General features: G+C 30.0%; 4 protein-coding genes and 1 pseudogene across 7 annotated transcripts; 3 read left to right on the top strand and 2 right to left on the bottom strand.

Moving 5' to 3' along the window:
* Positions 1 to 319: 319 nt before the first annotated feature.
* On the bottom strand, positions 320 to 2,592 carry LOC107026960 (probable E3 ubiquitin-protein ligase RHC1A). Of its 2 annotated transcripts, none has more exons than XM_015228105.2 (2): positions 2,436 to 2,592; positions 320 to 1,504 (listed from the first exon to the last, which is right to left on the bottom strand). In XM_015228105.2, exon 2 carries the CDS (start codon positions 1,437 to 1,439, stop codon positions 534 to 536), a length of 906 nt encoding a protein of 301 aa, XP_015083591.1. In that variant the 5' UTR covers positions 1,440 to 1,504; positions 2,436 to 2,592; the 3' UTR covers positions 320 to 533. The 2 variants fall into 2 exon arrangements, with proteins under 2 accessions (XP_015083591.1, XP_015083590.1); XM_015228104.2 differs by having other exon boundaries at positions 320 to 1,493; positions 2,436 to 2,588.
* A 1,604-nt stretch (positions 2,593 to 4,196) lies between these two features.
* Positions 4,197 to 5,007, top strand: LOC107027838 (B3 domain-containing protein At2g33720-like). The gene has a single exon (XM_015228894.2). The coding sequence runs from the start codon at positions 4,210 to 4,212 to the stop codon at positions 5,005 to 5,007; it is 798 nt and encodes a 265-aa protein (XP_015084380.1). The 5' UTR covers positions 4,197 to 4,209.
* Positions 5,008 to 10,188: 5,181 nt separating this feature from the next.
* On the top strand, positions 10,189 to 11,117 carry LOC114078327 (annotated as a pseudogene).
* Positions 11,118 to 11,246: 129 nt separating this feature from the next.
* LOC107028518 (cyclin-dependent kinase F-4-like) lies at positions 11,247 to 17,376 on the bottom strand. Of its 3 annotated transcripts, XM_015229606.2 has the most exons (19): positions 17,055 to 17,313; positions 15,607 to 15,864; positions 15,483 to 15,534; positions 14,819 to 15,394; positions 14,657 to 14,735; positions 14,498 to 14,566; positions 14,331 to 14,420; positions 14,111 to 14,249; positions 13,508 to 13,610; positions 13,373 to 13,425; positions 13,231 to 13,297; positions 12,969 to 13,077; positions 12,655 to 12,720; positions 12,443 to 12,511; positions 12,289 to 12,352; positions 12,091 to 12,204; positions 11,979 to 12,010; positions 11,773 to 11,863; positions 11,252 to 11,689 (listed from the first exon to the last, which is right to left on the bottom strand). In XM_015229606.2, the coding sequence occupies exons 4-19, from the start codon at positions 14,824 to 14,826 to the stop codon at positions 11,481 to 11,483; spliced, it is 1,362 nt and encodes a 453-aa protein (XP_015085092.1). In that variant the 5' UTR covers positions 14,827 to 15,394; positions 15,483 to 15,534; positions 15,607 to 15,864; positions 17,055 to 17,313; the 3' UTR covers positions 11,252 to 11,480. The 3 variants fall into 3 exon arrangements, with proteins under 3 accessions (XP_027774748.1, XP_015085092.1, XP_015085093.1); XM_027918947.1 differs by having other exon boundaries at positions 11,247 to 11,689; positions 15,483 to 15,864; positions 17,055 to 17,376; XM_015229607.2 differs by lacking the exons at positions 15,483 to 15,534; positions 15,607 to 15,864; positions 17,055 to 17,313 and having other exon boundaries at positions 11,278 to 11,689; positions 12,091 to 12,186; positions 14,819 to 14,979.
* Positions 17,377 to 25,369: 7,993 nt separating this feature from the next.
* LOC107028039 (heavy metal-associated isoprenylated plant protein 30-like) lies at positions 25,370 to 26,989 on the top strand. Its single transcript, XM_015229092.2, has 3 exons — positions 25,370 to 25,615; positions 25,728 to 25,803; positions 26,540 to 26,989. Exons 1-3 carry the CDS (start codon positions 25,475 to 25,477, stop codon positions 26,860 to 26,862), a joined length of 540 nt encoding a protein of 179 aa, XP_015084578.1. The 5' UTR covers positions 25,370 to 25,474; the 3' UTR covers positions 26,863 to 26,989.
* The last annotated feature ends 976 nt before the right edge of the window (positions 26,990 to 27,965 follow it).

The raw sequence follows: 27,965 nt of genomic DNA, 5'->3' as shown, positions 1-27,965 counted from the left end.
AAGGATCATTGAGGTTTAAGCTTAGTATATTAGAAAGAATTCTTTATGTTTGGTAAGAGCCAAGCAATAGAATAGATCTACTTCATTAGTGAAGGGGGACTTGGTATACTTATCAAACGTTTACGCAATAGGGGCAAAGACCCATCTTAGAGTTGAAATTCCATGTTTTATTGATGAAAAGTAAACTACCAAGACATGATTCTATTCCCCAAGCAAAGGCTTTTTCCTCGAGAGAGTCGAGACTACTACATATGAAAACAGTATAGTAACAATGTAAATGGAAAGTAAAGATAATGAAGGCCAGATATGTACTACCTACTTATCAGAAAGGTACAAATGTTAAATCACACTTAGGAAACCAAATATAATTCAGTCATCAGAAACACATGAAAAGCTTCAAATGTACATTACAAAAGCAAGTAAACACATGGGGGGGGGGGGGTTCTCAACCATGAGAAGTTCAACCAGAGGTAGAACATTATGATCATGAAGAATTAGAAAAAAGAAAACAGGTTACATTTAGAGAAACCTTGCTATTCAAAGGGCCAGTTGGAGTACTCAGAGTAATTATTGTGTTGATGGCTGGTCTCTGAGCTGGTTTCAGCAGCTGGAGTACTTCGGGAACTAGAACGAGATGAGCCAAAGTTCCAGAGGGAAGACCATGGTCTCCGCCTTTCTTGGTTCTGAGAAATGTTCTCCCTAGCACTAACTCGCCTACTGCTGCTTCTGCTTTCACTCCTTGAGTTTCGAGAAGAATGGTCATTGCCAGATTTTTCAGGTATCAGCTCCTTTCTACAAACAGGACATGAATTCTTCTGTTGTAGCCATGGCGTGATACAATCCGAGTGATATAAGTGCTTGCAAGGTAATTTTGTTGCCTTAGTCCCCAGAGCAAATTTCTCCTTACAAACAGGGCAGTGCGAATCCGATCTAACATCCTTTTTTGATATCTTGACTGTTGGTAGGGAATCAATTGAACATCTCGAGACAGGAGGAGGAGCACCACGCTGATTTCTATTTACAATTTCTTCAAAAAATTCCTCCACTCCTGGACCAACAAAATAATCACCACCATTTTCTTGTCGGAATCCAAGTGCCTCATTAAGAAACTCCAAAACTCCACCATCCCCAGGCATACGAACAGGCGTATCACCACTGAAAATCAGCAACGGATTCCACAAATTTCCTCTTTCAGCACCCCCATCAGATCTCCCTCTCTCAGAAGTATTACTTGTAGCTGAGATTTGTCGTCTTAAAAAGTTTGAGACGGATTCCATGAATCTCGGCCTCTGGGTCTGATTATCTACACTACTACTCGTTATGTCTTCAAGCTCTTGAACAAATCCACCACCGCAATTGGGGCAAACATCATTTTGTCTCCTGAGATTCACGGGTTGTCTACAACTATAACACCAGTGGCTGCAACTATCACTTGACATGCTTACTCTTCCTGGCTCTTCTGCCCAACTTTATGCCACTTCTAAACTACAATGCTGACACAAAACTAAACAACATAAACTTGTAGCTCATTAAACTCCTTGAAGAGGCACTTTGGAACAATTAATAGAAGGTATCATCACGCCAAATTTTTACTATTCAATAGGAACCATAAAAACCTTGAACGATGCCATTCCATTTACGACAACCAATATAAGAATCAAATGAAAGTTCATCACAAATCCAAAATTAAATGCTAATAAACTTGACACACAAAAAAAACATAGATATGTAATGCAATAAAGAAAATCTTTAGCTTTTTAAAGCAGATCAGGCAAGTAAAAGAAGATAAATCATACTCCCTCCGTCCCAAATTACGTGTAGCTTTAGCTCATTTCCAGCCTATTAAGAAAAACAATAGACGTACAGCATAATTTACTAAGTTAACCCTATGTATTCGATGTTTCTGGAGAATTGAGCACGGTTATAAAGTAGATTAATTCTTTAACATATGGTATAATTGGAAACAATTTCCTGAATCCCTAAAACACCACTTATTTAGGGATTATTAGCTCCAAAAAAACGAATCACGAGCCGATTCAAGGGTGACGCTCCCGATAGGATTTTCTCCCAACCCACTTCAACCCGAAACATATGGTTAAGGGTGAAGCAGTCCCACCACATTTGGTTAAAGTGGCACTTATGTTGTAATTCAGCTCACAGGTCAAGAACAAAAGGGGAATTAGCTAAAATTTGCAACTAATTAGACGAAAAAGATCCAAATTTTCCAATTTCATTCACTATTTGTCATCCATAAGAAGATATCTATCTAACAATCTAATACCCATATAAAAAAACACCATTTACAAACACCATTTGCTCAAAATCCAATTAAATGAACCACAAACGCACAAAAAACACTAAAACAGAGCAAATCTAGGTACTAAAAACAAGAAATTGAAAATCAAAAGAATGAAGAAAAGGGGTTAAGGGATTACCCTAGATAAAAATGTCGACCGACCCAGATTGAGGAAAACACAGAATGTAACTGCTACATATATAGAGAGAGAAGGGAAATGGAAGATAAAGACCAAAAAGATGAAGTTGAGTAGTGAGTGTTGTAATAATGATGATGAATCATTATTTTATTATTTTTACACTCAATTTTATAAAAACTATAGAATATAATTATATTTGGTGTATAATGGAATGGGAATATACACATTGGCCTGCACGTGCTTGCCTGCATTTATCCACCTCCATTAAATTATTAATTCATTACCTGTAAAATTTTACATCTCGAGTTTCAAAAGTTTTTCTCGTTTTTAAATTACTTATCTAATCAAATATATTTATGGATTGTCTTTCGAAAAGAGTTTTTCTATTTTAGAGAGATAATGATAAAAATGGCCTACACTCCATCTTTTCAAGCCCTCACTATGGATGGTTACGCTTAAAAGTGTTCAAAATTGAATCGAAATTAATAACTCAAATCGAAAACAAGCTATTGATTTACCAATTTTGATAACGTATATTAATTTTTTATTATCGAGTTATTATGTGTATTGATTATTTAATTTGTATGTGACCTTGTTTCAAAGTGTTTTTCAATGATTTTTCTATGTCAAGTATTAATGGTTAAACTAATAATAAAATCGATATCGATCAATGACCAATAAATCAATAATCAAATAAGTTAATATACTAATGACTCTAGGATAATTTTACATGTCTACATATCGATAGATCAAATTAATAAATTTTCAAACAAGCCGAATCAACTGATACACAATCCTAATTTCACTAGATATGTTATTGTTATTGTGCTCGATCAAAAACATTTCAATAAATTAAGACACATTAAGTGTTACTTAATATAACTTTTAGTCAAGAACCAAAACAGTTTTAAGGGAAACAATTGAACAAATTTCTTAGTTGTAAAGTTAATGTTGATAATAAAACTTTATGTATTTCGTTGTGTTTTTTACTTATCTGTAAAATTACATAAACTATGTTATTAATAATTAAACTTTAAATAATATTTATTATTGAAATTATGTAAAATTATTATTTTAAATAGTCAAATAAGCTCACAATTTTCAATATTAAATTTTGCTAAGTTTTTACAGTTAAAATCACTTGTCTTGAGCTTTAAATGGAGGACGTAACCAAAATTACTACTTACCTAATTAATTGGAGGGGCTATTCTAGAACAAATAATACGTATTATTTATTGCTCAATTTTATTTTTTTTATTATTTTACTTCAGTATTTGCCTAAAAATAATTTTACGCTACTAACCTAATTAGGGGGGATTCTTGAACAAATAATACGTATTAAAAATTTAATTGTTTTTTTAAAGACTATGTACCAAGTCCATAGATAGCCAATAACATGAACTCATTAAATTATTATCTATTTTTGAATTGACACACCTATTAAGAAAATAATTATTAACATAGTAAATTTATCATTTTATTTACAACTACTGATTATTAAGTGGGTAAATTAAAAACTTACTATAATATTCTAGAAGTTCTACCTTTGGTAATATTTAGAAGTGAACAAACTTTTAAGTTAAATAATTATTACCAAAAACAGAATTTAGAAATGGTGTTCCCTTACCTTTTCTAATACGGAAAATAGAAAAGATTAAACAGAGTTCCCATTTTGATCATAAATGGGAGAGTCTCACAAATCTATAAAAGGGACTCAATACACAGCCTTTCTTCTTCGTTCCTAAATTTTTACTATTCATATTCTTTTATTGCAATGGAAAATAATGATCGATTTTTCGACGATTTTCTAACGTTATCTCTGTTTCCGCCATTGTCAGAAGACAATGTTATTGATGCTGAACCAATTCGCTATCATCAATCGTCTTCTAGTAGTACTACTCTTCCATCATCGGCGGCAGCGTCAAGTAGTACTACTTATGATTTCTCTTCCATAGATGGCGGCAAAGACGATCCTAATTCACCTTTTTTGACTCTCTTTACCGGAGTTTCTAAAAACTTTGCTGCTTCGAAACCAATTGTAAACACTACTCCTCCGTCATCAACTGATCTCTGTCTTTCTCTATCATCTTCGACTGCCCAATCTTCCATTGATAGTCAACATTCATCAAGTCGGGAGGTCAATGCATTGGGTAACTCTGCTCCTAAAAGATCACTGGGGGAACAGAAATTCATCCCCCGCAAGAAGACCAAGCTGACAAGCGGAGAGGAAGGTCATTGGATAACAAAAAAGCTAACTAGAAGCGATGTGAATGGAGCTTCAAGGCTATTACTATCTCGACAAGACGTGAATAATTACATATTACCCTTTATGAACGAGCAAGAACGGAGCATGATTTGCCAACAATTGTGTGGAGTTGATGTTACCGTATTTGATATGGATACACAGACAAGCCATATTTTGACTCTAAAAAAATGGGCAACTAATAGCTTTCACCTTGTCAAAGCATGGACAAAGGATTTTGTCAAAAGGAGGAATCTCAAAGAAAATGACGAGATCTCGATACGTTGGGAGAAAACCAATTCAAGATTTTGCTTTCGAGTTGTCAACTAGATCTTTAAGATGTTCAATATTTTTTACCTTTTAGTTACTTATGTTTGGCTTTAGCTCAATGATCAATTTTGTGAGTATGGAAACAAAGTTTTGTAGTGTTTGCTTCATTTATATATTCGTTCTTTTTTCTGAATTGGTCTTGCGTCATTCTTTTTATGGTTGTTACTTATTATTTCATAATGTATCGTGTTGTATCGTTTCTTGTGGCTACGCAAAGTCGAACATCAACAATGTGAAAACATAGTTTATTCACTGGCAACAGCAGTAGTAAACATACGTTGCTTGTTCCATGTTTACATCCACTTTTAGCAGCTTATACTTAATGGAGTTGCATGATATCTCCACAAAAAATGAAAGTGAACCTTAGAAAGCAAGTAGCTCTAAAGAGTCAAACAGATCCTGTCTCGAAAAACAGGGGATCAGATTCACTATATCAAAAATGATCTTTAGCGTAGACGTAGTCATAGTTAGACTAAATAATCATTCGATTAAGCAATTGGACATCAAGTTGCGCTTAACTATTTTTCTAACCAATTCTAAATGTGACCATACATCATAGTAATTCATAAGCTTTGGAATGATTACCATTGGTCAAAGAGTTATATGTATAGAAACCTACTTCCAATTCTGACATCTTTCTCATTAATCTCTTGTGATTGTTTATATCCGTACTTTGATCGAAGCATCGTTATAAATAGTAACTTGTCCAATCAACTGAGCTACTAAGATTCCCCTAAAACTTGTTGAGGCTATAGCTCGAACTCAGGAGCTTGCAAAGGAGGACTTGATACTTTACCATTAGACTGCAAGTTCACTTCTAAAATGCAAAGAAATATATTATAAGAGATATACCAAGCTCTGCCATTGCTCCATTTTCATATTTATATATATACCAAGCTCTGCCATTGCTCCATTTTCATATTTATACTTCTTTTTATGTTTCCAAAAAATTGTTTATGTATTGGTTAAACAAGTAGAAATAGAATTACATGAGTTCATGAGCTTCTACCCTCTAGATATGACAGTAGAAGTTTTTATTTTTTGAAGCATAGTTAGAAGATCAAAATGATTTTCACCCTTCCATAAATTAATTTTTATTGAATTTATTTTCTTATACTCACTCCATTTCATATTACTTTTGCCCATATTAAAAAGGGAAATTTTTCAAAATGTCAATATTTTAATATTTAAGAAGGCTTATTAGCAACACTTTTAATATTTAATAAAAATATCAAAATTTTAATTTAATATATATCTTATTTATGTTTTTATTATTTGTTTTTATTTAAAGAATAGAATTATTTAATAACAAAAGGGAGAAAATCAAGGGAGAAAATATTTCAAAAAAAGGTAAAGATCACTTAGTTTTCTCATCAGTTATATTTTCAAATAAAACTCAAACTTTGTTCTTTTTTTTCCCTCCATAATCTTAATCTTTTTTTTATTAGTCATTCCAATAGGTATATCAAATGAATTTATAGTTATTTAAGAAACATATTTGTATTCATATATTTTTTTCATGTGTATTTATTTGTTTCTTCGAAAATTTTGTATTTCGTATTTATTTCAATATTTATTTTATTCGTATTTCTATTTATTCTAGTTTTTATTTAGAATATTGTATAATAATATATAAAATACAAAAAGTAGTATGATGAAAAGTGAGATAATAGTTTTTAGAAAAATTCTCATCATTAACAATTTCAAAAAAAACTCCTTTTTCATTCTATTAGATCAACTTTCCTTTGTTATGTTTTCATTTTAATTGTATACCAATATTTTTACATCTTATGTGCTCACTTTACCATTCAAATTAAAATTAATTTTTTTCTTTCAAACTGCAAATTGTATTCCAGTGATCAAAATTGTATTACTTTATTACCATATATATTTATACACGTATCTCAATATTTATGAATATGATTTATGAAAGGTACAAGCTTTTGGGGGAAAATAGCATACTTGGTGGAAAAAATAAATTTGTTGAGGAATGATATAATATTCTAAAAATATAAATACAAATTGACTATGAAAGAAATAAGAATACAAGATTCTGGAAAACATATAGCATACATAGTAAAATAATATAATCAATATACCATATTCTAAAAAAAATACAAATTAACTGTTGAAAAACAGGATACATATATGTTTAAGAAATATAAATTCATATGAGATAACATACATAGTGAAAATGATATAATCAGAATACAATATTCTAAAAAAAAATATAAACTGACTGTTAAAAAATAGGATACATCTATTCTTAAGAAATACAAATTCATATAAGATACGTATTTAAATGACTACAAATAAAAAAAAATACAATATTCTTAATAAAAGTACAAATGATGAGTAAAAGAAAAATAATTGACAAATAAAAATTAATATGAATATTATTCTGATATGAATACAATTTCGCAACTTTCTTCTTTGACTCTCTCTTTCTTCTTTCTTCTTCGTTTGCTATGTATCTTTTTTTCAATTCTTTTCACCAAATTCAAATCTGAATCTGTGTTTATTTGTGAATTAATAACCTCATAAGCAAAATTCGAAATTATTAGATATGAATATATAAAAAAAAAATCAAACTATATATTATGTATGAATGCTTATATGGCTTACTACAAATTACAATCTACTAAATTTCAAATATGAAAACAAAATCATAAAAATAGTGTTTTAAATACTAAAATTCTGAAATGCATAAATATTTGATGAGTATGTTAACAAACTCATATAAAAATTGAAAAAATGACGAAAAAATTGTAATACATACAATCCAAAATTCAACATAATTTTTATTTCGAAAACAAAATCTTATGAAATCTCGCTGAATAAAATATGATTATGAAAATACCTTTATGTATTAAGAGATTTCTTGAATTAATCGATAGATCTGAACAAATTGATATAAACTTGAATAATTAGTTCTTCTTCAACAATGAGAGACAATAATGGTGAAAATGGTAAAAGAGAAAAAAATTGAAAATCTAAAAGATAGAAATAAATTTAATGGTATTAAAGTCTAAAATAAGTCTAAATGGATAGTGAATACATTTAATGTTGGACTGTTTTGAGAAATAAAAACAAAGAAAAATAATAATATTTACAAATTATTTTTAAAATATTGACATTGACATTTTGACTAAATATTTTAAAGTGCAAATTTTTTACTAATTAAGTTAGGAATTATGACTACTTTACTGATTTTTCCTATTAAAAATAGTTAGAGAAAAGACATAATGTTACCACTAAAGTTGTTCCGAATTTTTAAAAAGACATCTTAACTTTACAATCGTCCTATTACCCCACTGAACAATTTTGAATGGATATAATTACATCATTTTTCGTCCATCTGACATAGAGAGTGGTGTGCACTCTCTCAAAGAGAATAAGCAACTTAAAATAACAAATATAATTTTATCTTTACAAGAATTTTACTATAAAATATATTTTCTTATTTTTCTTATTATTTTAACTATTTTTCCTTTTTATTTTTTCTCTTTCTTTCTTCTTTCTTTTCAAAAATTCATTTGTCATCTCCATTCATTGAAGCAATGTCATCATTTTTATCACAACTTTACCTTCCTTTTTTTTTTATTTATTATTATTAGTTTTACTCTCTTTAGTTTTAATATATTATCTAAATATTTTCTTACATTTCGAACAATTCGATAAACTCATTAGATTTCAAGATAATTAGAAAGTATCATATAGTTTTTTTATTCGATTTTAATTAAGTTTTTTTCATTTTCGAGAAATTAATTAATTCTTTTAAAATTATCATTTCTAATTTTAAATTTATATGAAAATGAATAGTTGATGATACCTTCAAAATTTTAAATTTTCTTAAAAAATAATCAATTTTGTTATCAATAATTCAATAAAAGTTTAAATAATAGTATGAATTTTATAAAAAATTTGACCGGAGAAGAAGAAAAAAAAATGAAAGTGAGTTTCAATTTGACATGGGGGATGAGAGTTGAAGAAAAAAAAATGAAGTGATAAGTGGGAGGTGGAAGATGAAATGAAATTTAAGATAGATCAAAATTAAAATTCAAAAGTAAGAGATAGAGAGTAATAAAGAAAGAAAAAAGATAAAGGAAAAATTTTAAATGAAAAAAATTATATTTTTAATTAAATTAACACGTGTAATGTAATGATTAGGGTGTGAACTCACTTATTTCTTAAAATTTGGGGCTGATCGAAAAATGGTATAATAATATCGGTTCAAAATTGTTTAGTGGGGTAATAGGACAATCGCAAAGTCTTTATGAAAATTCGAGACAACTTCAATAATGACTTTACGTCTTTTCTAAAATAGTTATTTCAATTTACTTGTTTAATTTATGAAATCAAGAGAACTTTAGTATATTTCCTCCTTATATTTTTAGAATTAAATAACAACACATAGTAATAGTCAAAAATTTTAGAGCATCAACCATCATTAATAAGATTAAATTGATAAAATACATGTTTAATCAAAATTTTCTTAAAGAGTCTTTCAAGTCGATAGGTATCCAATAATATGAAATGGATAACAAATAACTTAATTGGGGTACAACATGAAACTAACAGAGTACCCTCTCCGTCTCATATTCATTGATCACTTTTTTTTATTCGTATTGTAAAAGATTATGAATAAAAATATAACTTTACTAGATCACTCATTAAAACACTTTTTGAGAATTTTCCTAGTAATCATGAACACTTTTAAAAAGAAGTTAACATAGGAAAATTTTAATTAACACATTCTTGATTTAGTAAAGTAATTAACTAATATGGACAATTATTTTTAATAAAATGATTAACAAATATGAGATGGAGAAATTTAAATAACTTAACAGCAAAATTATTTAGCATCTGAACAAAATTTAATCTCTTTAACCCAAATAATTATACCAAAAATAGAAGTAGAAACTGCATTTTTTTTCCTTTTCTTGTACGGAATAAAAAATAGTAAGCTCATTCCAGTTTGATCATATACGGGAGAAGATAATATTATACATACAAAACTATAAAAAGGGGAAGTTGTAAATAACTAATTACTTGATTTTAAACAGTAATATAGAACATTCTAGATTTATATATTTTAGATCAATATTGGAATAATTAAATTGTGAAATATTTCCTTTTTTAACACAGAAATCAGAATCCGATTATGAAATGGATCCAAAATGGGTAAACTATACAAATCTATAAAAGGATCGTTCCAAAATATTACTACTATTCTCGTTCCTTTATTTCTCTTAGTTACAGCTATGGAAAATAGTGATCAAGTTTTCGACGATTTTCTAACGTCATTGCCATTTTCGGAAGACAGTGTTATTGATGCCGAACCAATTAGCTATTCTCTTCGTCGTCACGATTCGTCTTCTGATACTACTTTGTCTCTGTTTCCCCAAATTTCTGAAACTCTTGGTGCTTCGAAACCGATTACTACTACCGTTAATTTCTCTTCCATAGATGGCGGCAAGGACGATCCTAGTTCACCTTTTTTGACTCTCTTAACACCTGTTTATGAAAACACAAAACCAACTGCAAACAATACTCCTCTGCCATCCCTACCCAACACCTCTTCGACAGCCCAATCTTCCATTGATAGTCAACATTCTTCTAGGTCATTGGGGGAACAGAAATTCATCCCCCGCAAGCTGACAAACGGAGAGGAAGGTCATTGGATAACAAAAAAGCTAACTAGAAGCGATGTGAATGGAGCTTCAAGGCTATTACTATCTCGACAAGATATGAATAATTACGTATTACCTTTTATGAAGAGAGTATAATTGTGTGGAGTTGATGTTACTGTATTTGATATGGATACACAAACAAGTCATGTTTTGACCCTCAAGAAATGGTCTACTAATAGCTTTCACCTTGTCAAAAGGAGGAATCTCAAAGAAAATGACCTAATCTCGATACGTTGGGAGAAAACCAATTCAAGATTTTGTTTTCGAGTTCTAATGAGTGATCAAGTACAACTTTAAGATCTTTATTTTTTTTGTTTCCATATTTTCTTAGTTAGTTATATTGAGCTTTCGCTCACAAAACTCTTTAGTGTTGCTTCATTCATATAATCATTCTTTGTTCTGAATTTGATCTTTATATCTTGTTTTGATGGTTGTTATTCCATAATATACTGTATCGTTACATTATGTCAAACGTCTAACAATGTGAAAAACTTATTTTTGTTCAGAGCAACTTAACTTATGTACAAAAGATGCAATGCATACATATCATATTCAAAACTCTAAACGATGCTATCAGTGAGAGTTTAGAAAAACCATTTATTCAAGGAAATACATTATTCAAAACATTGTTGATGCAAAAGTATCACCAGAAACTAAACGAAAATATTGAAAGCACAAAGACTGCTGGCTTCACCATCAAATTTAGCCATGCACATAAAGACTACTATCGCGAATAGAACACTAGAACAAAGTCGGGGCACTCTCAGCTTTGACATTTATTCATCCAGCAACTTTCCTCGAAAAGCTTCTTCCCGGAAGAAACTCTTTAGACCGTCCATGGAACAAGTCGTGCTGTCCATGCCATCCTCCTGCCTTCATTGGCTTAAGTACTGGCTGCATTGTAGGAACTCTGCCAGAGCCAATATTCATGTTCCCCAGCTTGTCAGCTGCATCAGAAACGGCAAAATTCTGCACTCTGGAACCAACCACTGCCAAGATCAAAAGAATAACTAGCTTTAGGGGCACAACAATACAAGTGTTCCAATAGGGGGTAAAAGTTTGAATGACTCACTTGGATCGCTCGGAATGTTCCTTCCAGGAGGTCGATATTTTGGTTGTTGGTTGACAGAGCCTTGCAGGAATTTATCATTCCTCGTCGGATCCTGAGCAATTGTTTGCAGAAATCAGATTCAGGTTAGAATGGACGCCTAGCCGCAACATTTGTCTTGTCTATCAGATGGGAAAAATAAGAAAAGGTTGTTTCCAAGGAAAACATACCTGATAATTCATATCCAGCTTCCTTTGTACACCTGTTACACAGTTTCAGTGGGAAACAATTGAATAAGAATCAGAACAAAGAAGCTAAAATCCTTTAAATTCTTATAGTCACCTGCGTTAAACGGCAGCTGTGACTTGACAGTTGAGAAGTTGCTGCTAGGTTTGGGATTGTGCGACAACCCAGATGACCACTTGTACTTCTGCTCCACTGCACCCCGCACAACAGCTACGATTAAGAAGTCCTTTTAAGTTCATTGTAACAACATAAAACCCAGGTTTCCTTACTAGTAATATAGAAGACAGTACAAACCAGAAGGAGGGGTCTTAGCAACAGCAGCCTTGGTGCGTAGTGATGGAGGTACGTAAAAGCAACTCTGCCACATCACAAATGATATCATCTAATCTAATAGAGAGACAGACACTGACTTATGTACATTAAGTTAAAAGGGGAAGAAGTTGTCCACCTGGAAAAAAGGATGCTGAAGAGCATCGATTGCCGTTGGCCTCTTACGAGGATCCCATGAACAAAGAGACTGCAGCAAGTTACAGAAAAAGACGAAATGACAGGCTATCAGATATTCCATTCCCTTTTAGAAGGGTATTCAGAAAGGTTGCATATATGTCAATGTTGCGAACAATTAAGAAAGTGATACGAATGTATTTAGCCACTTCTTACTGTGATTAGACTAATGGCATTTTCACTGGCAGACGGAACTAGCAAAGAGAGATCTACACCAGCAACCTGCCAAAAAAACCAGGGAAGGTGTCAACCCACATTCAAAAGAAATCACTTTGCTAGTTAATATCATTTTTTCCCGTTAGGGTAACTAATAGGACCTCCTTTTCAATAGTTGAAAGGCTAAGAACTGAACAAAAGCAAAAAAGAAGGAAGTCGGGGGGGAGGTAATCTGAAAATCCTTTAAGAATAGCAATTCAATTAAAGAATTCCGAAACAACTGATAGCTTCATATCAAGGAAGAGTTATGTTACCTGCGGAAATTGGTAGTTGATAGCACTAGCAAGTTCAAGTCCCTGAGCCCAGTCCCTCTTCGTTGGGGTCCCTATAACACTGCATATTTTGTAGATCTCATCTGCTTCACTGCACCCAAACAAGAGAAGCATACAGCCGACTGTCATCAGAATGTAAAGGGATTGCAAATGACATTTCAATCCACCATCCCTCCCTCTCCTCTTCTATATACATTTCAATGCAGGTCGGAGAGAAATCAATATTATAACCAAATATGCATACCTTGAACCCGGAAACAGAGGACGAAGACTAAACAACTCAGCCATTATAGCACCCATTGCCCACATATCTGCAGAGTATTGAAAGATAATCAATATACATCCAGAAAGAAATAGCTGAAAAAGATAGTGTATCTTTTACATACCGACAGCAGGACCATAAATGGGTGACTGGAGAAGAATTTCAGGAGCACGATACCTGCAGTGGCACATAACTGATATCAGGAAAAATACACTAACCATTTAGACGAATGAACATATAGAAGAGCAAGCACACTAACCAACGTGTTGATACATATTCCGTATATGGAGGCTGAGAATTGATCTCCCGAGCAAGACCAAAATCAGCAACTTTAATTATATCTTTCGAAACCAACAAGTTCTCTGCACAACCATCATATCACATGTTAAAATGGGTCAGATCACGAAGGAATGAACTATGATGTCATAAACATAAGCGACAAATTCAACTGCTATAACATGCAGATCGTCAAGACAAAATGCATATTTACACAACAAACACAAATAAAATATATCAGCTCTTCTAGATTTTCTTGGTGCCTTGTAGACTGTAGTATGTCTCGTAAATCCTGAATGCATATTTATCTCAGTGAACCTAACTCAAAAAGCAGTAAACAAAGAAAACTAAAATGACAGCTGCAAGTAAGAGCCAGACTAAATAAAGAGTTTGAGCTTAAGCTGTTGGAGGGAAGGGAGCAGGGATGCTGGTAACCATAAATATATTAGTCTTCAAGACTAAGGATTCCCCCAGGAAAACAAGGATAGTATAGTACATATCGTACAATAAGATAGTCATGTTAAGTCCAACTCTCCATCATCATCCACAGCATTTATAAACAAAAAATGAGGAAAGGTCAAAACACCTGGCTTAAGGTCACGATGAAAATATCCTTGTCGATGCATGTAAGCAAGACCTTGAAATACTTGGAAGCACCAATTTCTCACTTCGGATTCTGAGAAAAGCTTTGCTCTGTCCTTCATAAGTTGGTATAGATTGCACTCCTGCAAAAGATCGTTCAAACTTAGACATTCAGTCAACTGACTGGTCGCAAATATACATTACAGATGTAAACCATGAAATACCATGTATTCAAACACGAAGTACAAAATGTCGTTCTCCCTGACCACTTCCTTGAGCTTCACGATATTTGAATGGTTCATTTTTCTCAGAGACTGAAAAAGATTCACGGTTATTGGATTCTCAGCAGAGAAAAAAACAAATATGGCCAAAGGGAAGGAAATCATCTAACCTTGACCTCTCTCAAGTTTATGCATTCTTCCCACAAATAATAATTCTTCTTCATCTTTTTAATCGCAACCTGTGTTAGACAAATGAATATTATTAGAGGACTTCGAAAATTCAGCAATATCAGTAGGTTCTAAGTTGTTCCTAACACATATGCACCTACCACTTCACCAGTCTGCTTATTAAGTGCACGCCAAACATTTCCAAATGTACCATTACCAACTTCTCTAATTATCTGGTACCTGCACCATTAAGAAAGATCAGATAAGCATACAGGAGTCGGGACAATAAAAACAAAAAATAATGAGCAAAATGAGACCAGAACCTTTCCATTTCAGCAGCTTCAATAGCACGTAGGACTCTTATTAAATGGAGTATAGGGACGACACACACATAAACAAAGTGGATTTCTGTCTCGGGATGACTGTAAAAGAAAAAAAAAATACTAAAAGGAACTATGGCCTGGCTGATTCAGCAAAATCCCCCTTAATTTCCTTCTGCAAAACTGATGAGGGCAGAATCAGCAATGATAGGACGGATGGGCTTCACAGCCTTATTTGTAAGATATATGGCAGAAGAAAGACCAAAACTATAACAGGGGAGAGAAAGCAAGCAAAGGCAAGTGCTGCAGTGCATCATGATACCACTTCAAAGCTAACTGAGATCCAAATAGCTCAATTCACATATCAAATTATATGTCCAAGTCACAGAATCTTTCTTCTCAAAAACACATTAGCTCCTTGCCTCCAAATAACACTTCTGTCTGATACCAAGTCTTCAGTCAAACGAATTGCGAAGAAGAGGTCTCTAGAAACTACCAAATCCGAAGCAAGTGTGAAAAGAGCTAACTAATTCTCAACAATGCATAAAAACGTCATACATATGTCTTCTGAATTTAGCCCTGTAATGAATAGAAACAGAGGAGATAATGTAAGACTGCTAAATTATATAAGCACTATAACAAGGTGAAGTACAACCCACAGCAATACCTCAGAGGATGGTTTCCAAAGGGTCCTGAATGGGTGTCTTATCGGCGATGCGCTAGAAATAAAAAACTTGCATGAGGTAGTTAACAGTACAGTCACAATTGACATCATAAGGTGAGCTGCTTACTAGTTGAACTGCACTAAACATCCAACACTTAGCTTATGTGGAAATGGCATATGGTCTCCTGTACTGATCACTCAAGAGCAGATGTTCACTATGTGCAATTGACAAAGGAAACAACAAGGAAATCTCCACAGATGAGGAACCGCCAATCGAGGACTTCCTGAAATGAGAAAGCTTGATACCCAAAGCTATCTGAGAAAAGGCAGACTTGATCCATGTCCTAAACAATATTATTCTTTTGGAATTGAAGTCTACTTCACCCTGAAAAAATAATAACCAAGAGAAAAAGGTCAGTATGTCCAAGGTCAGTACTGAATAAAAGGAGAACACCCATAGAAACCAACTAAGAAAAATCAAGCTTGAGAAAGACAACGACAGCAACATCTTGACAAGTTCAGTGATGCATTATGCTAAAATGCAAACAAACTAATCAAGGATCCCAATCAACATCCTTGCCTAGATAAGCACAACAAAAACCAGCTTGTTCATGGTTGTCCAAGACTTCATGTTTATCATTAGGACATTTAGCAGGTAACAATAACCTTTACTACGAATCTGTATGTATGCCTGTCTTCCAAATCATATTGTGACTATCTCATATTCCATCTAGCAATCCAAGAGTAGGAACAAGCACTAAATAGTTGGATTAAGAATTAACAACAAACCAATGTCAAATTCATTGCTCAACGCTCATACGGTCATACAATCCTTTCATTACATAGTGGTACAAGATTATATAAGTAAAAAGGTACACTATTAATTACAATTACAAGACTACTCATTTAAAATACTCTTAAATTCAAAGAACTTCAGAACAATCAATGTTCTTCAAGACAGAATACTCATTTTTTCCAAGCCTCAACAGAACCATTAAACTTCAACATACAGTTATGCTCAAACCATAACTTAACCTCATCCTAAATCCTAAGCCACCACCATGGTTCCCAGAAATTCATCACAAAATAGCCACACAAAAATCCAATTATATAACCTAAACCAATCTCCCACCTTCCATTACAAAATTACCATCAATAACCAAACCCTTATTACCAATAGTCTTAGCACTAGTTCCAATTAACAAAAAGATTCCCAAACAGCATATACACACAACAAACACTCGAATAAATCAAAAAAATTGGTTTCCAACTCATACCCAAAACAACAATATGCCAAGATTCAAACCCCCAAACAATAAAGAATCAATCTTTAGCCTCAGACTCAAACCCAAATCAATAAAGAATCAAACTTTAGCCTCAGATTCAAACCCAAAACAATAAAGAATCAAACTTTACAGCCTAAATATTCATATCTAATCATAAACAGTAAAAAAAAAAACAATCATTTTATCAGATCTAATCAAAAACTCAATACCCCACCTCAACATATCAAGAATATCCACACCCAAATACCAAAATCACATAAAAATAAAGAAAAAGGGGTAGATATATCACCTGAAATTGAAACGGCATAAACAAGAAAAAGCCACAAGAAGAAAGGAAAAGGAAATGTAATACCAAACCCTATAAAAAAAATAGTATATTTATTATTCTTCTGACTTTTCCTCTTTCACAAAAAGAGCCACCCTATAATAATGATGAAGGTATCATAACTATTATGATAATGATAATAATGATGTGAAATCTTGGCTTTATTTGTGAAAAAAAAAAAGCAAAAAAAATCTACTACATAATTATATTATTTATTCCTTTCAACAATTTTTGATTTAATTTCCATGTTTTGTTCTTCTGTAACCAAAAAAAAAAAAAGATAAAAAAGGTAGGAGAAGAAACTAAAGATTGATACTTTCTTTGGTAGTGATTTGGTGCCACGCATGACTCACGTGGTCGTTAGGATTTTCTCAATATTCCAACAAGAATTAAAGATATTTTTTATAAAATAAAAATTAGATTTTGAAAAATTAATTAAGATTTTTGTGGCCACAAAATAATAAGAAGGTTCTTTTTTTTTTGACAATTTTTATATAGCACCCAACTGGTACTAAATTACATGGTGCAGATAAAATAATCGTGACCCTTCTAATATAATTTTCTTTGATATTATTGTTGGAATATAAATATTAATAATATAATCAATTTAAAATAAAAAACAATTGAATTATTAAATAAAAAAATTGAAAATAATTGAAATTTCTTTTATCCCTGAATCACATCTTTTGATCAATATTTCTCAAATTTTATTAAGAGAAAGTAATTTAAAGTGTTATCTTTCAAATGAAAAGAAAAAAGAAATAAGAGAACTATTTATGGGATAAAATGTTCTTTTAACATATGAGTGTTAATCAAATAACACTTATTAATAGGTTTATAAATTTTATAAGATAAACGTATTTCTCAAACGAATCTAAAATGTATTAACTAAATGAAGTGAAACTTATAAATTCATATTATGTAATCAGAACTATTATCAATTGTATTATTCCAACATGTAGTTCATGAGTAAAAACTATCTAAATTTAGGAGAATAATAGTGAGTTTAACATGTTTAATTGAGTAATTTTGATTGGTCAAATACATAAATAAATTTTTAAACTTGTTCAGTTTTTTCCTTTAGGTACCTCAACTATGTTATTTTCCTGTTAAATCATTGAACCACTCATAATTTGTTCTTTTTAAACACCGTTGGTTGATGTAGAACCAAATTTTGTGAGGAGTATTGATAGAGAATCGATATATTGTTCCAGAACTCATTAGTCCGATTGATAGTGAAAACATTCGAGAATAATTGTGTTTTTACTTCAAGTCATTTGAACATATATAGAAAACAAATGAGACTATTTGTCTTCATTCCTTCAATCAAAGTCATTATAATACGAACACAATTGAAGACATTTGCAATGAAAAAAAACTATCAAAATAAGTCGACGGTGTTTAAAAGGAACAGATTGTGGGTGGTTCAATGATTCAACTAAAAAATGATTTAGTTGAGGTACATAAAGAGAAAAACCCAACAAGTTTAGAATTTTGTTTATGAATTCGGTATTTTGATTTAGATATTATATTTATCCTTTTAAAAAATATTTAATAATTATAAATTATTAATTTATAACTCTATATTTAATACGATTAAAATTTTAAATTCATAAGCTTTGAATTTTAATTTACCTCTAAAACATAATTAAAACTAAAAATTGCTCCAATGTGCATGATAAACAATGTCACATCCAAAACAAATTAGGTATCATACCTAATTTAATTTGTAAGAGATTTTTTCAATGCTATAATAGCGAACCAATGAGTCTACCTATAAGTTTATGGCTGACACTAATTTTTTTTTTTTGAGAATTATATCGATAAAGCTTTTGATAGAAAATATTTTCTTTTAAATAAATAATATATTTCGTAAATTATATAATTAGAGAGAGTTACTAAAATTATTATTATTTTTAAAAAAGTAGTGGTCCTAGGACAAGCTACCACCATTGACCAAATTTTTCATCACCATAGTAGGGTGAATCTTAAATAATCATAATTATCAAGTGGTACATGTCCACACAATTTAGTAATGCTAAAATAGAAATCTGGTCAAATGTTTATGTCTATTAGTATAATATAATATATATATATAAAAAAGTTTGTGGCTTAAAATATCAAAAGAATATACCTATAAAATTGAATTAATTACGGGAATCTCATTTTTTAGTTTATTTTATAACTATTATTTTTTACATGTTTTATAAATTTTCAAAATTCCTTATTTTCGCGTATTACATTAATATATCTCGCGCATCACATTAGTGTATCTCTCACATCAAATTAGTGTATCATGTATAAAATATATATCAGATTAATGTATCATGTATAAATATAATCTATCTTACTGAACGATTAATGTATCTCGCATATTAAATTAATGTATTAACGCTTATATAGTTGTATCCATTTTAAGAAATTTTTGAAATTATAAACTTTTAAGAAATAATTTATAATTTTACCTTTAAAATATGTGATTTCTGTAATTTAACCTATAAAAATTAAGAAAATCATATATATAAAAAATGTTAAAACTAATTTTTCACTAAAGAGGTTTGGGTGTATCTCATCCGCCTACTTGACTAGATATAGGGTGGATGTGGGTTGGCACTTGGCAAGAAAATAAGAAAAGGCTTTCTAAGTACTTCACTAACGTATATTACTCTATTATTTATCGTCTTAAAATATTATATATTTTATTATTAATTAAGATTTTCTTTATTTTATATTTAAGAAGATGCATGTATTTTTAGCTAGATGATGCACTAAAATAAGAAAAATAGTGAGGAAGATAGGAAGGGAGGTGAACGAGATTCGTTATGTATTTTGAATACATGTGAATTACTATATATATATATGGTGTGATTTATGTGTATTTATTATGTATTTCAAATACATGTGAATCCATTTGTTACGATGTATCTAGAAGAAATTACACTTAATTGTGACCTATGTATCTTGACGTATCTGAACGCATTATAAAATAATAAGATATATAATATTACAAATTAAAGTATATTTAAGTAATTAGATCTTAAACTAATGAAATTTATATAAGTCTTCGAAAAAGATTTAGTGATATTATTATTTTCATCCACTTTTTTTCTAATATTTAAAAATCAAGTGACTTGAATTAAATTATTTATAGCTTCATGCTTTCGTTGTATATACAATTCATTTAAATTTGTTTCAGAAACTATACAATTACCAAACTATAACTTAGTCAATTACTGATAATGTATTTATTTTTATTTTAGCCAAACCAAGACTAATTAATGCAAACAAAAACAATATTAAGAAATAATATCCACAAACTATCCAACGTAATTATAAAAATTTCAAATCAACCGGCCATTACATATATATTTTCATTATAATTTTGAGGTTTTTGAGAGTTTTGTTCGTCTTAAAAATTTCTAATCAACCATTACATTATTATTATTATTATTATTATTATTATTAAGACATATGTATCTTGACGTATCGTTATCAGGTTAGTCATGAAAAGTCGGCGGGAAAACAGAATATGCCAAATCTAATCTAATTATTCTGTTTTTTTTTTTCCTTTTTTATTGCACTAATATAATAAATAATATAATAGTATCAAATAAGTTAGCCAATTGCAAAAGTCAAATATTGGTGGGTGGATAGTGAGGTGTATGAGTTTGGTCTTGAATCTATAGGTGTTAGTAAGTCCACGATTACTGGGGAGCTTTTGTGATAAAAGAATCGAATTTTAACGTGGATATTGAATATTAGATGAAAAATTAAAATAGAAAATTTATGATTATTAATTTTGTGTTGCATATTTATATTGAGACTTCGATTAGTTTAAATGAGCTTATTTGCACAAATATACTTATTTTAGAGTGGTATTTAATCTTTGTTCTTCAAATTTAATGATTTTCATCTTTTGTCTTCTAACATAAGTAAAAAATAAGTGATTGAAAATCCTCCTAACATTGAAATAATAAACATGTAGTAACACAAATAGATATTTTTATATCATAATATATCAAAAATTATGTCGCTTAATTACTATAAATTTTTTGTCGCATAAGGCATAACTTAGTTCCTATAAAATTTATATCGATAGAGATAAAATGTTTCTAAACTTATACCTGGTGAAATTAGGTCATCAAAATAGTATGTGACCTTACTCAATTACTACAATATTCATGTCGAACAAGATAAATTGTTCTCTAAATTTATGTGTTGTAAAATTAGGTTATAGATAAGTATACTTTGATATATTTCATTATTAAAGAGCAATAGAGACAAAAATTAATAATTATCAAGTGTAAGGACAAAAATTAAAAATCACTTCAAATATGATCCCATCAATTCAAAAACTTCATCCAAGTTCGAATTGCATAAAATTTATTAAAAAAAAACACTCCTTATAATTTATTATTCTTATATTCAAGTGTTAGAACCTAAAAATTCTAATATAATATTAACACTAATTTTTGGTGATTAACTAGTAGTTTTTGTTTCTTTTTAATCATCTATACAATGAAAATATGGAGGAAGAAAAGTAGTGACATTATTAATTAATTCTCTTATTCTAATAAATTATAAATAATGACCCCACTAATAAAGTCCTTTTCATGATATGCTTTCATTTTTTTTCCCCACTTATATGCTTAGGACATGTCTCATAGGAGTATTAAAGTTACAAAAATATTTTCCATCATTAAAATCACTTTTTTGTTAACTACAATTATGTTTGCTCTCTTGATTCAATAAAATAGTCTCACAGTTTTTATGAAACGTTTTTCTCATATAATTTTTTTTTAAAAAAAAAAACATTATGTTATGACATTATGTAACATGATTAAAAAAAAATCGTATTCGATTAAAGATAATTTGGACATACTTATGAGTTATGACTCCGTATTAAACTATGAAAAATTTCACATTGAAAAACTTGTCTCATTCAGAATGGGTATATTTGTTGGGCCTGGAGTCCTTTTTATGGGCTTTTCAAATCTTTGATCCAATTCCAAAATTGGACTCCAACGTGACTAGTCCTTTATGAACTTTCCATTTTTGAAAGGAGAAAGTACATAATTAGATATACTTGGCTCCCAAGTATACTATTATTATTATTATTTATACTTTTAAAATATTACATATTTTATCACGAATTAAGAGTTTTTCTATCACATATTGAAGAAGATACACTTAGATACATATATCTTTATCATCAGATACACTAAAATAAAGAGTGAGGGGAGTGAGGTTTGTTATGTATACGTAGGAGAGTGATCAATGAGGTGGGAGAGAGGCGAGAGAGACAAGCGATATTTGTTATGCTCTCAGATACATTCGAATTCACTTCGCATGGATGGTTCACCTCTCTTGTGCAATTCATGAGGTATTACACTAAACTCTAAAGTGAGTTTAACCATATTATACAGACTCGATGAATAACGACATAGTTTCTTTGTCATAAAAAGGTAAATATAATAATAATATTTTTGGTGATCGATAATGTCAGATGAAATATCCCCTATTTAATATCTAGCACTGAAAAAAAAATCGTCATTATGTGACAACTAAAAGACTCATTTTGTGTTATCGCGTCGTTATCTTAATATTTTTCTTTTCATTTTAACTTTATTTATTATTTAATATTTATTTTATCATTTTCCTACCTTTTATAGTAGCTCTATTCCGTACCCTAGTTTTCTTGTAAGTTAATCATTCAACCTATGAATACATGACATTATGTACTGACCGAGAATGATATACAATCTGTCCAAATATTATATTCGTTAAAACAATACAATACAATATAATATAACAGAATAGGATATATTATAAAATAATACGTAATAACCATAGCCAAAGAAAGTGTAAGTGAATTGAGAATTGATTCCCTTAGTTTGTTATTGGTGTTTGTTCATAGGTTTTATTCGTGTTTTCATGTTTTTGAGCATAAAAAAGGGATAAACATGACTAACTCTCCACTTAAGAATCTTATCTTGTCTTTGAAATACAAAGCAAAAAATGGGAGAATATATTACAATATTCATTCAATCAAGTATTTAATATTCCTACTACTGCAAAATCCTAAAACACTGCTAACACACGGCAAAAGCATATATACATTCTTCAATAATTAAAAAAAAATATCATATTGGCCCTATCCAGAGATTCTTTTGCCCCAATATTCGCTTTTCGATCCGATTAATATTTTCGATTCGATTATTGAAATGCATAACTTATTTTATTATATTTTTTAAGAAATTACCATTTTAAAATAATTATAAAAAAAATTCCTACTTTACGCGATGTATTGATTGAATTCATCATTTTACGATGTATCGGAGCGTACACAATGTATTAGAACGTTATTTCACGCGATGTATCAGTTTGATACATCACTTACGTGATGTGTCACTTTACGAGGTGTACCGGTCGAATACATATATTATGTGATGTATCGGAACCGTAATGTATAGGGACGTTGAATGATATATCTGAAATCGAGATGCGATGTATCAAGACGTTGTGGAATGTATCCAAATCGAAACACGATTTATCAGAATGTTTTGAGATTTATTTGGATTCCACCAAATTTAAGGAATTTTTGTAATTTAAAAAAGAATAGAAATAAAATAATATAATTAGCTCAGTAACTTTATGAAATTTGCATAAAATTTACAAAAATAGATAAAATTTGTCACCTCAAATTTAAAGATCATTAAAATATTCGTCTAAAAGATGCATGCAATAGGTTAATTAGAAATACTATGATGCTTTGCAGAAAATGGGCATACAAATGTGGTCGAATCTTTATAAAATCTGTACTATGATTTTTCAAAATCAGGTTACTCTTTTAAAATTACTTAAAAAAATAAAATTAACGATTGATAAATTTTGTGGCTAAATAAAACAATTCTTTTACTAATCTTATTTAGCAATAATTATCTATTTTTTAAAATTAATTACGAGCAATTTAGAAACAAATTAAGTTTGTAGCTAAATATAATTATTTATTTATAGTAAAACTTATTCACCTGATCTACAACGTGGAGAAAGTTAATTAATTCCTTAGCCTAATGGTAGAAACTAGAAATATTAGGTCCTTCCATAGTGATACTTCAAAACATGTTTGATGATGGAAATAATGTATGTATATATTTGGTTAGGGCGGAGTTAGAAAATTGCACTATATATATAAAGTTAAAAAAAAATTATAAAGGAAAAATGTACGAGTACACCCTAGACTATATATGATCGAAATCTTTGAGACAAATTTTAACTAAATTAAGTTTTTACTACCTAACTCTTTTTTTTTGGTAATCTTGTGCACCTTTTTAGCTCACGTGGTATTTAAATATCTCTTACGCGCCTTAATTGCGTGGAGTCACAGTGTGTGCCACGTAAAATAAAAGATGTACAAAATAACAAAAAAATAAGTTCAGATGGATAATAGGAACCTTATATAGTTAAGATATGTCTCTGAAACTTCAATCATAGTCTATAAGATACTTGTACCTTATCACTTTCATAAATACATAATAAATATTAAATTATCTTTTCATATTTTTAACTTCTGAGTGAAAATCATAATTTTCGTACCGAGTTTTATTAAAAGAAGATGGTGACAGAGAGTTCCTTTCTCCACCCCCTAAGAAAGGAGATATTTAGAGAATATTTGGTTATGCTTTGCATCAAAACATGTCAATTTGTGTTTGTTTAAGCCCATCCATCTCCTTATATTCCTTCATCTAGGCTTAATCCACTTTTCGGTTTTCATCCACCTCAATTAATCATATTTCATCAAAATATATATAGTCTGACATTTTTCCAATAACATCGTTTGTTTTAATAATGTTTTAATTACTGTAGCAAAATATTATTATAAATAACATATAATATAACTATAACACGAAAGATCGTTTCCAGAAAAACATGAATGTTATAATGAAATACTGTTATAAAGAAATCTGAGTGTAGTCTAATCGATAGTATTATTCCTTCCTAATGGAATTTATACTTTTACTATTTTATTTTTATTCTTTTTCTAAAAGGAAAAAAAAACAGATAATGTATTTATAATCTATGCATGAATGAGAAAGTGGAGGCAATTAAATTAAGTAATTATATTTGAAAGATTATTGTATTACAAACTAGGAGTTTAATTTGTTGGTTTACTAGAATCTATTTGCCATGAGATTGGAACTTAAGAGAAAAAAAATATGCCTTGCTGTGTTGGAGGAATATTTTTATATTATAAATGGTGATATACCAAGCTTCCTAATAACTATATTTTCTTCATCTCCCTTCTCCTTATAAGTTTGTATAATTTTGCTACCTAGATATTATATATATATTCAATCTATATACATACATATACATATTCATAAATGGCTAACTTACTAGAGAAATTATTTGGCTCTTTTTTCTCAGCCATAACTAGTTTTTGTGTTTTTCAATATCATCATCCTCATCATCAACAAGGCACCAACAAACACAAAATGACTAAGGCTAGACCACTTTCTTTACAGGTTTTAAATCAATTTTTTTAAGAAAAAAATTTAGCTTTAATTTCTTATAAATCATAATATATAGATGTTTTACTTATGTATCCTTGATTTTTGTTAATTTTGTTATGTACAGACTGTGGAACTCAAAGTAAGGATGTGTTGTAGTGGGTGTGAGAGAGTTATTAAAGATGCTGTCTACAAGCTTAGAGGTACAATTAAAATAAAATGATCATCGATGGATAGATGGATGTAGTTCATGATAACTAAATCTCGCTCCGTTTCAATTTGATTGTTTGATTTTGATTGAATATGAAGTTTAAGAAAGCAAAGAAAACGTACGTTGAAGTTTATGGCCTTAAACTTAAGACATGTAGTATATACCAAATGTCCTTCAAGTTAGGAGTCTTACACATATGTCAAATGAAGAAAAAATTAAAATTAAAGAATTGTCAAATAAGGAAAGGGACATCTTTTTAAAGGGACAAAAAAGGTACGATAAACGGTTGAGACGGAAAGGGTAATTAGTTATAGCGAAACATTTCTATAATCCTCTTTCTGGTCACATTTATATGATGACATAATAAAGTTTAAGAAATAAACAAAATAGTTTTGAATTTATGGTCTAAAACAAATTTAGATATTTGTTTAATTCATTCCATTAAGAATAAAATAGAAATTTTAAAGTTACGTTATTTTCAATTAGAAAGGTGTGACATTCTTTTTGACATCGACTAAAAAGCTAAGTGCATCATATAAATTGAGACAAAGAAAATAACATGGTGTATCTCGATATTCTTTTTAACAACTCCAACAAAATATAATTGTAGAGACCAGAGAATAATATAGAATGACATAAAAGATTCCGCGATTTCACAAAAAAAAATGATTGTTATGGCTAGAAAATGACTGTTACATAGAGATTTGACTACATATACATACATACAGGAGTAGAATCGGTATCGGTTGAGCTAGAGATGGAAAAAGTAACGATAGTGGGATATGTGGATCGAAATAGGGTGCTAAAAGCAGTGAGGAGGCACGGGAAGCGGGCGGAGTTTTGGCCATACCCAAATCCCCCATTATATTTCACATCATCAAATAACTATTTCAAAGACATGACAAGTGAGTATAGAGATAGTTATAATTATTGGCGCCATGGTTATAATGTTGCGGACAAACATGGTAATCTTCATGTTACTCATCGAGGGGATGACAAAGTTAGTAACCTCTTTAACGATGATAATGTCAATGCATGTTGTCTCATGTAATCGATCGATCGATTTAATGAAGTATAATATATGATGTGTATTGTGTAACGTAAGAGAATATGTATGTATACCTACTATATATGTAAGGCAACTAGCTGTTAATTTATGTGATATATTTCTCCTTTTAGTTAGTTTTAAAGAGAATGATATTTTTTTTTTGGGCAAAGGATAGAAATCACTTACTTTTGAGATAAAATTATCATTCGTTCCTTATAAGTACAAAAATCCCTTAAACTGATAAAATAATATAAGCGCTGATACATTAATCTAATGCTTGAGTACATTAATCGTTAAGTAAGATACATTACATTTTATACATGATACAGTAATCTGATCTGATGTACATTTTATACATGATACATTAATCTGATGCGCGAGATACATTAATTTAATACGTTGATACATTAATCTGATGTGCGAAAATGAGGAAGATTTGTAGAATTAATAAGAGATAATGGTAATAAAAGAACTTAAAAGTGTACTTTCTATCAGTCATTTTTCCTTTTTTTATTTGATATATATATAATGATACATCAATATCTTTAACTTCATGTTCATATTATAAATTAAAATGGAGGGAGTATAGTTTATTCACGTGCTTTCCCTTTCAACCTTTCACTTGATAAGCTGACGCAAAAATCAACAATGACTGGACATTATTTCAATAAGAGCATCTTGTCTTCGATTTGATTTTTAATAAATGTTTAACTTAATTTTTTGGTTTTTTTAAAAATATATGTGTCAAAGATCAAACTAAATTAGTTTTTTAGTTCAAACATTTTCAACTTCAATTCGATATATTCAGAACAATTTTTTTTAATAAGAATCAAAGTATAAAAAAAAATCTTTTATTTTAAGACCAAACTATTTATTTATTAGTTTTTTTTTTTTGTTAAAAAAAAGTGAACAATTTCCTTGAAAACATACATTTTTATAGACCAAACTTACATTAATTAGATAATGGTTCACTAAACATACATTAATGATCACATGCAGCCATTTTCATATCAAATGCAATTTCGTTTTCTCATTAAAAATTATGAATTAATTTATGGCAACTAAAGAGTAAAGAGAGTAACAAAAGTGGACCTAAAAGTTCAAGG

The sequence above is a fragment of the Solanum pennellii genome, chromosome 8 (genome assembly GCF_001406875.1).
Source record: "Solanum pennellii chromosome 8, SPENNV200".
In the NCBI taxonomy this organism is placed as follows: domain Eukaryota; kingdom Viridiplantae; phylum Streptophyta; class Magnoliopsida; order Solanales; family Solanaceae; genus Solanum; species Solanum pennellii.
The sequence above is the reverse complement of the archived record's forward strand: the minus strand, read 5'-3'. Positions and strand labels throughout refer to the sequence as shown.

Bases quoted from the DNA above. Each gene is read 5' to 3' on its own strand.
- LOC107026960 (XM_015228105.2), bottom strand. From the start codon at position 1,439: ATGTCAAGTGATAGTTGCAGCCACTGGTGTTATAGTTGTAGACAACCC.
- LOC107028039 (XM_015229092.2), top strand. From the start codon at position 25,475: ATGGCTAACTTACTAGAGAAATTATTTGGCTCTTTTTTCTCAGCCATA. The intron at 25,616-25,727 runs GTTTTAAATCAA...TGTTATGTACAG, and splicing joins CTAGACCACTTTCTTTACAG to ACTGTGGAACTCAAAGTAAG. The intron at 25,804-26,539 runs GTACAATTAAAA...ACATACATACAG, and splicing joins TGCTGTCTACAAGCTTAGAG to GAGTAGAATCGGTATCGGTT.
- LOC107028518 (XM_027918947.1), bottom strand. The intron at 13,298-13,372 runs GTATGTAAAAGA...AATACTCTGCAG, and splicing joins CATTTATGGTCCTGCTGTCG to ATATGTGGGCAATGGGTGCT. The intron at 12,205-12,288 runs GTTTGTACTGTC...TCTTAATCGTAG, and splicing joins TGCTAAGACCCCTCCTTCTG to CTGTTGTGCGGGGTGCAGTG.
- LOC107027838 (XM_015228894.2), top strand. From the start codon at position 4,210: ATGGAAAATAATGATCGATTTTTCGACGATTTTCTAACGTTATCTCTG.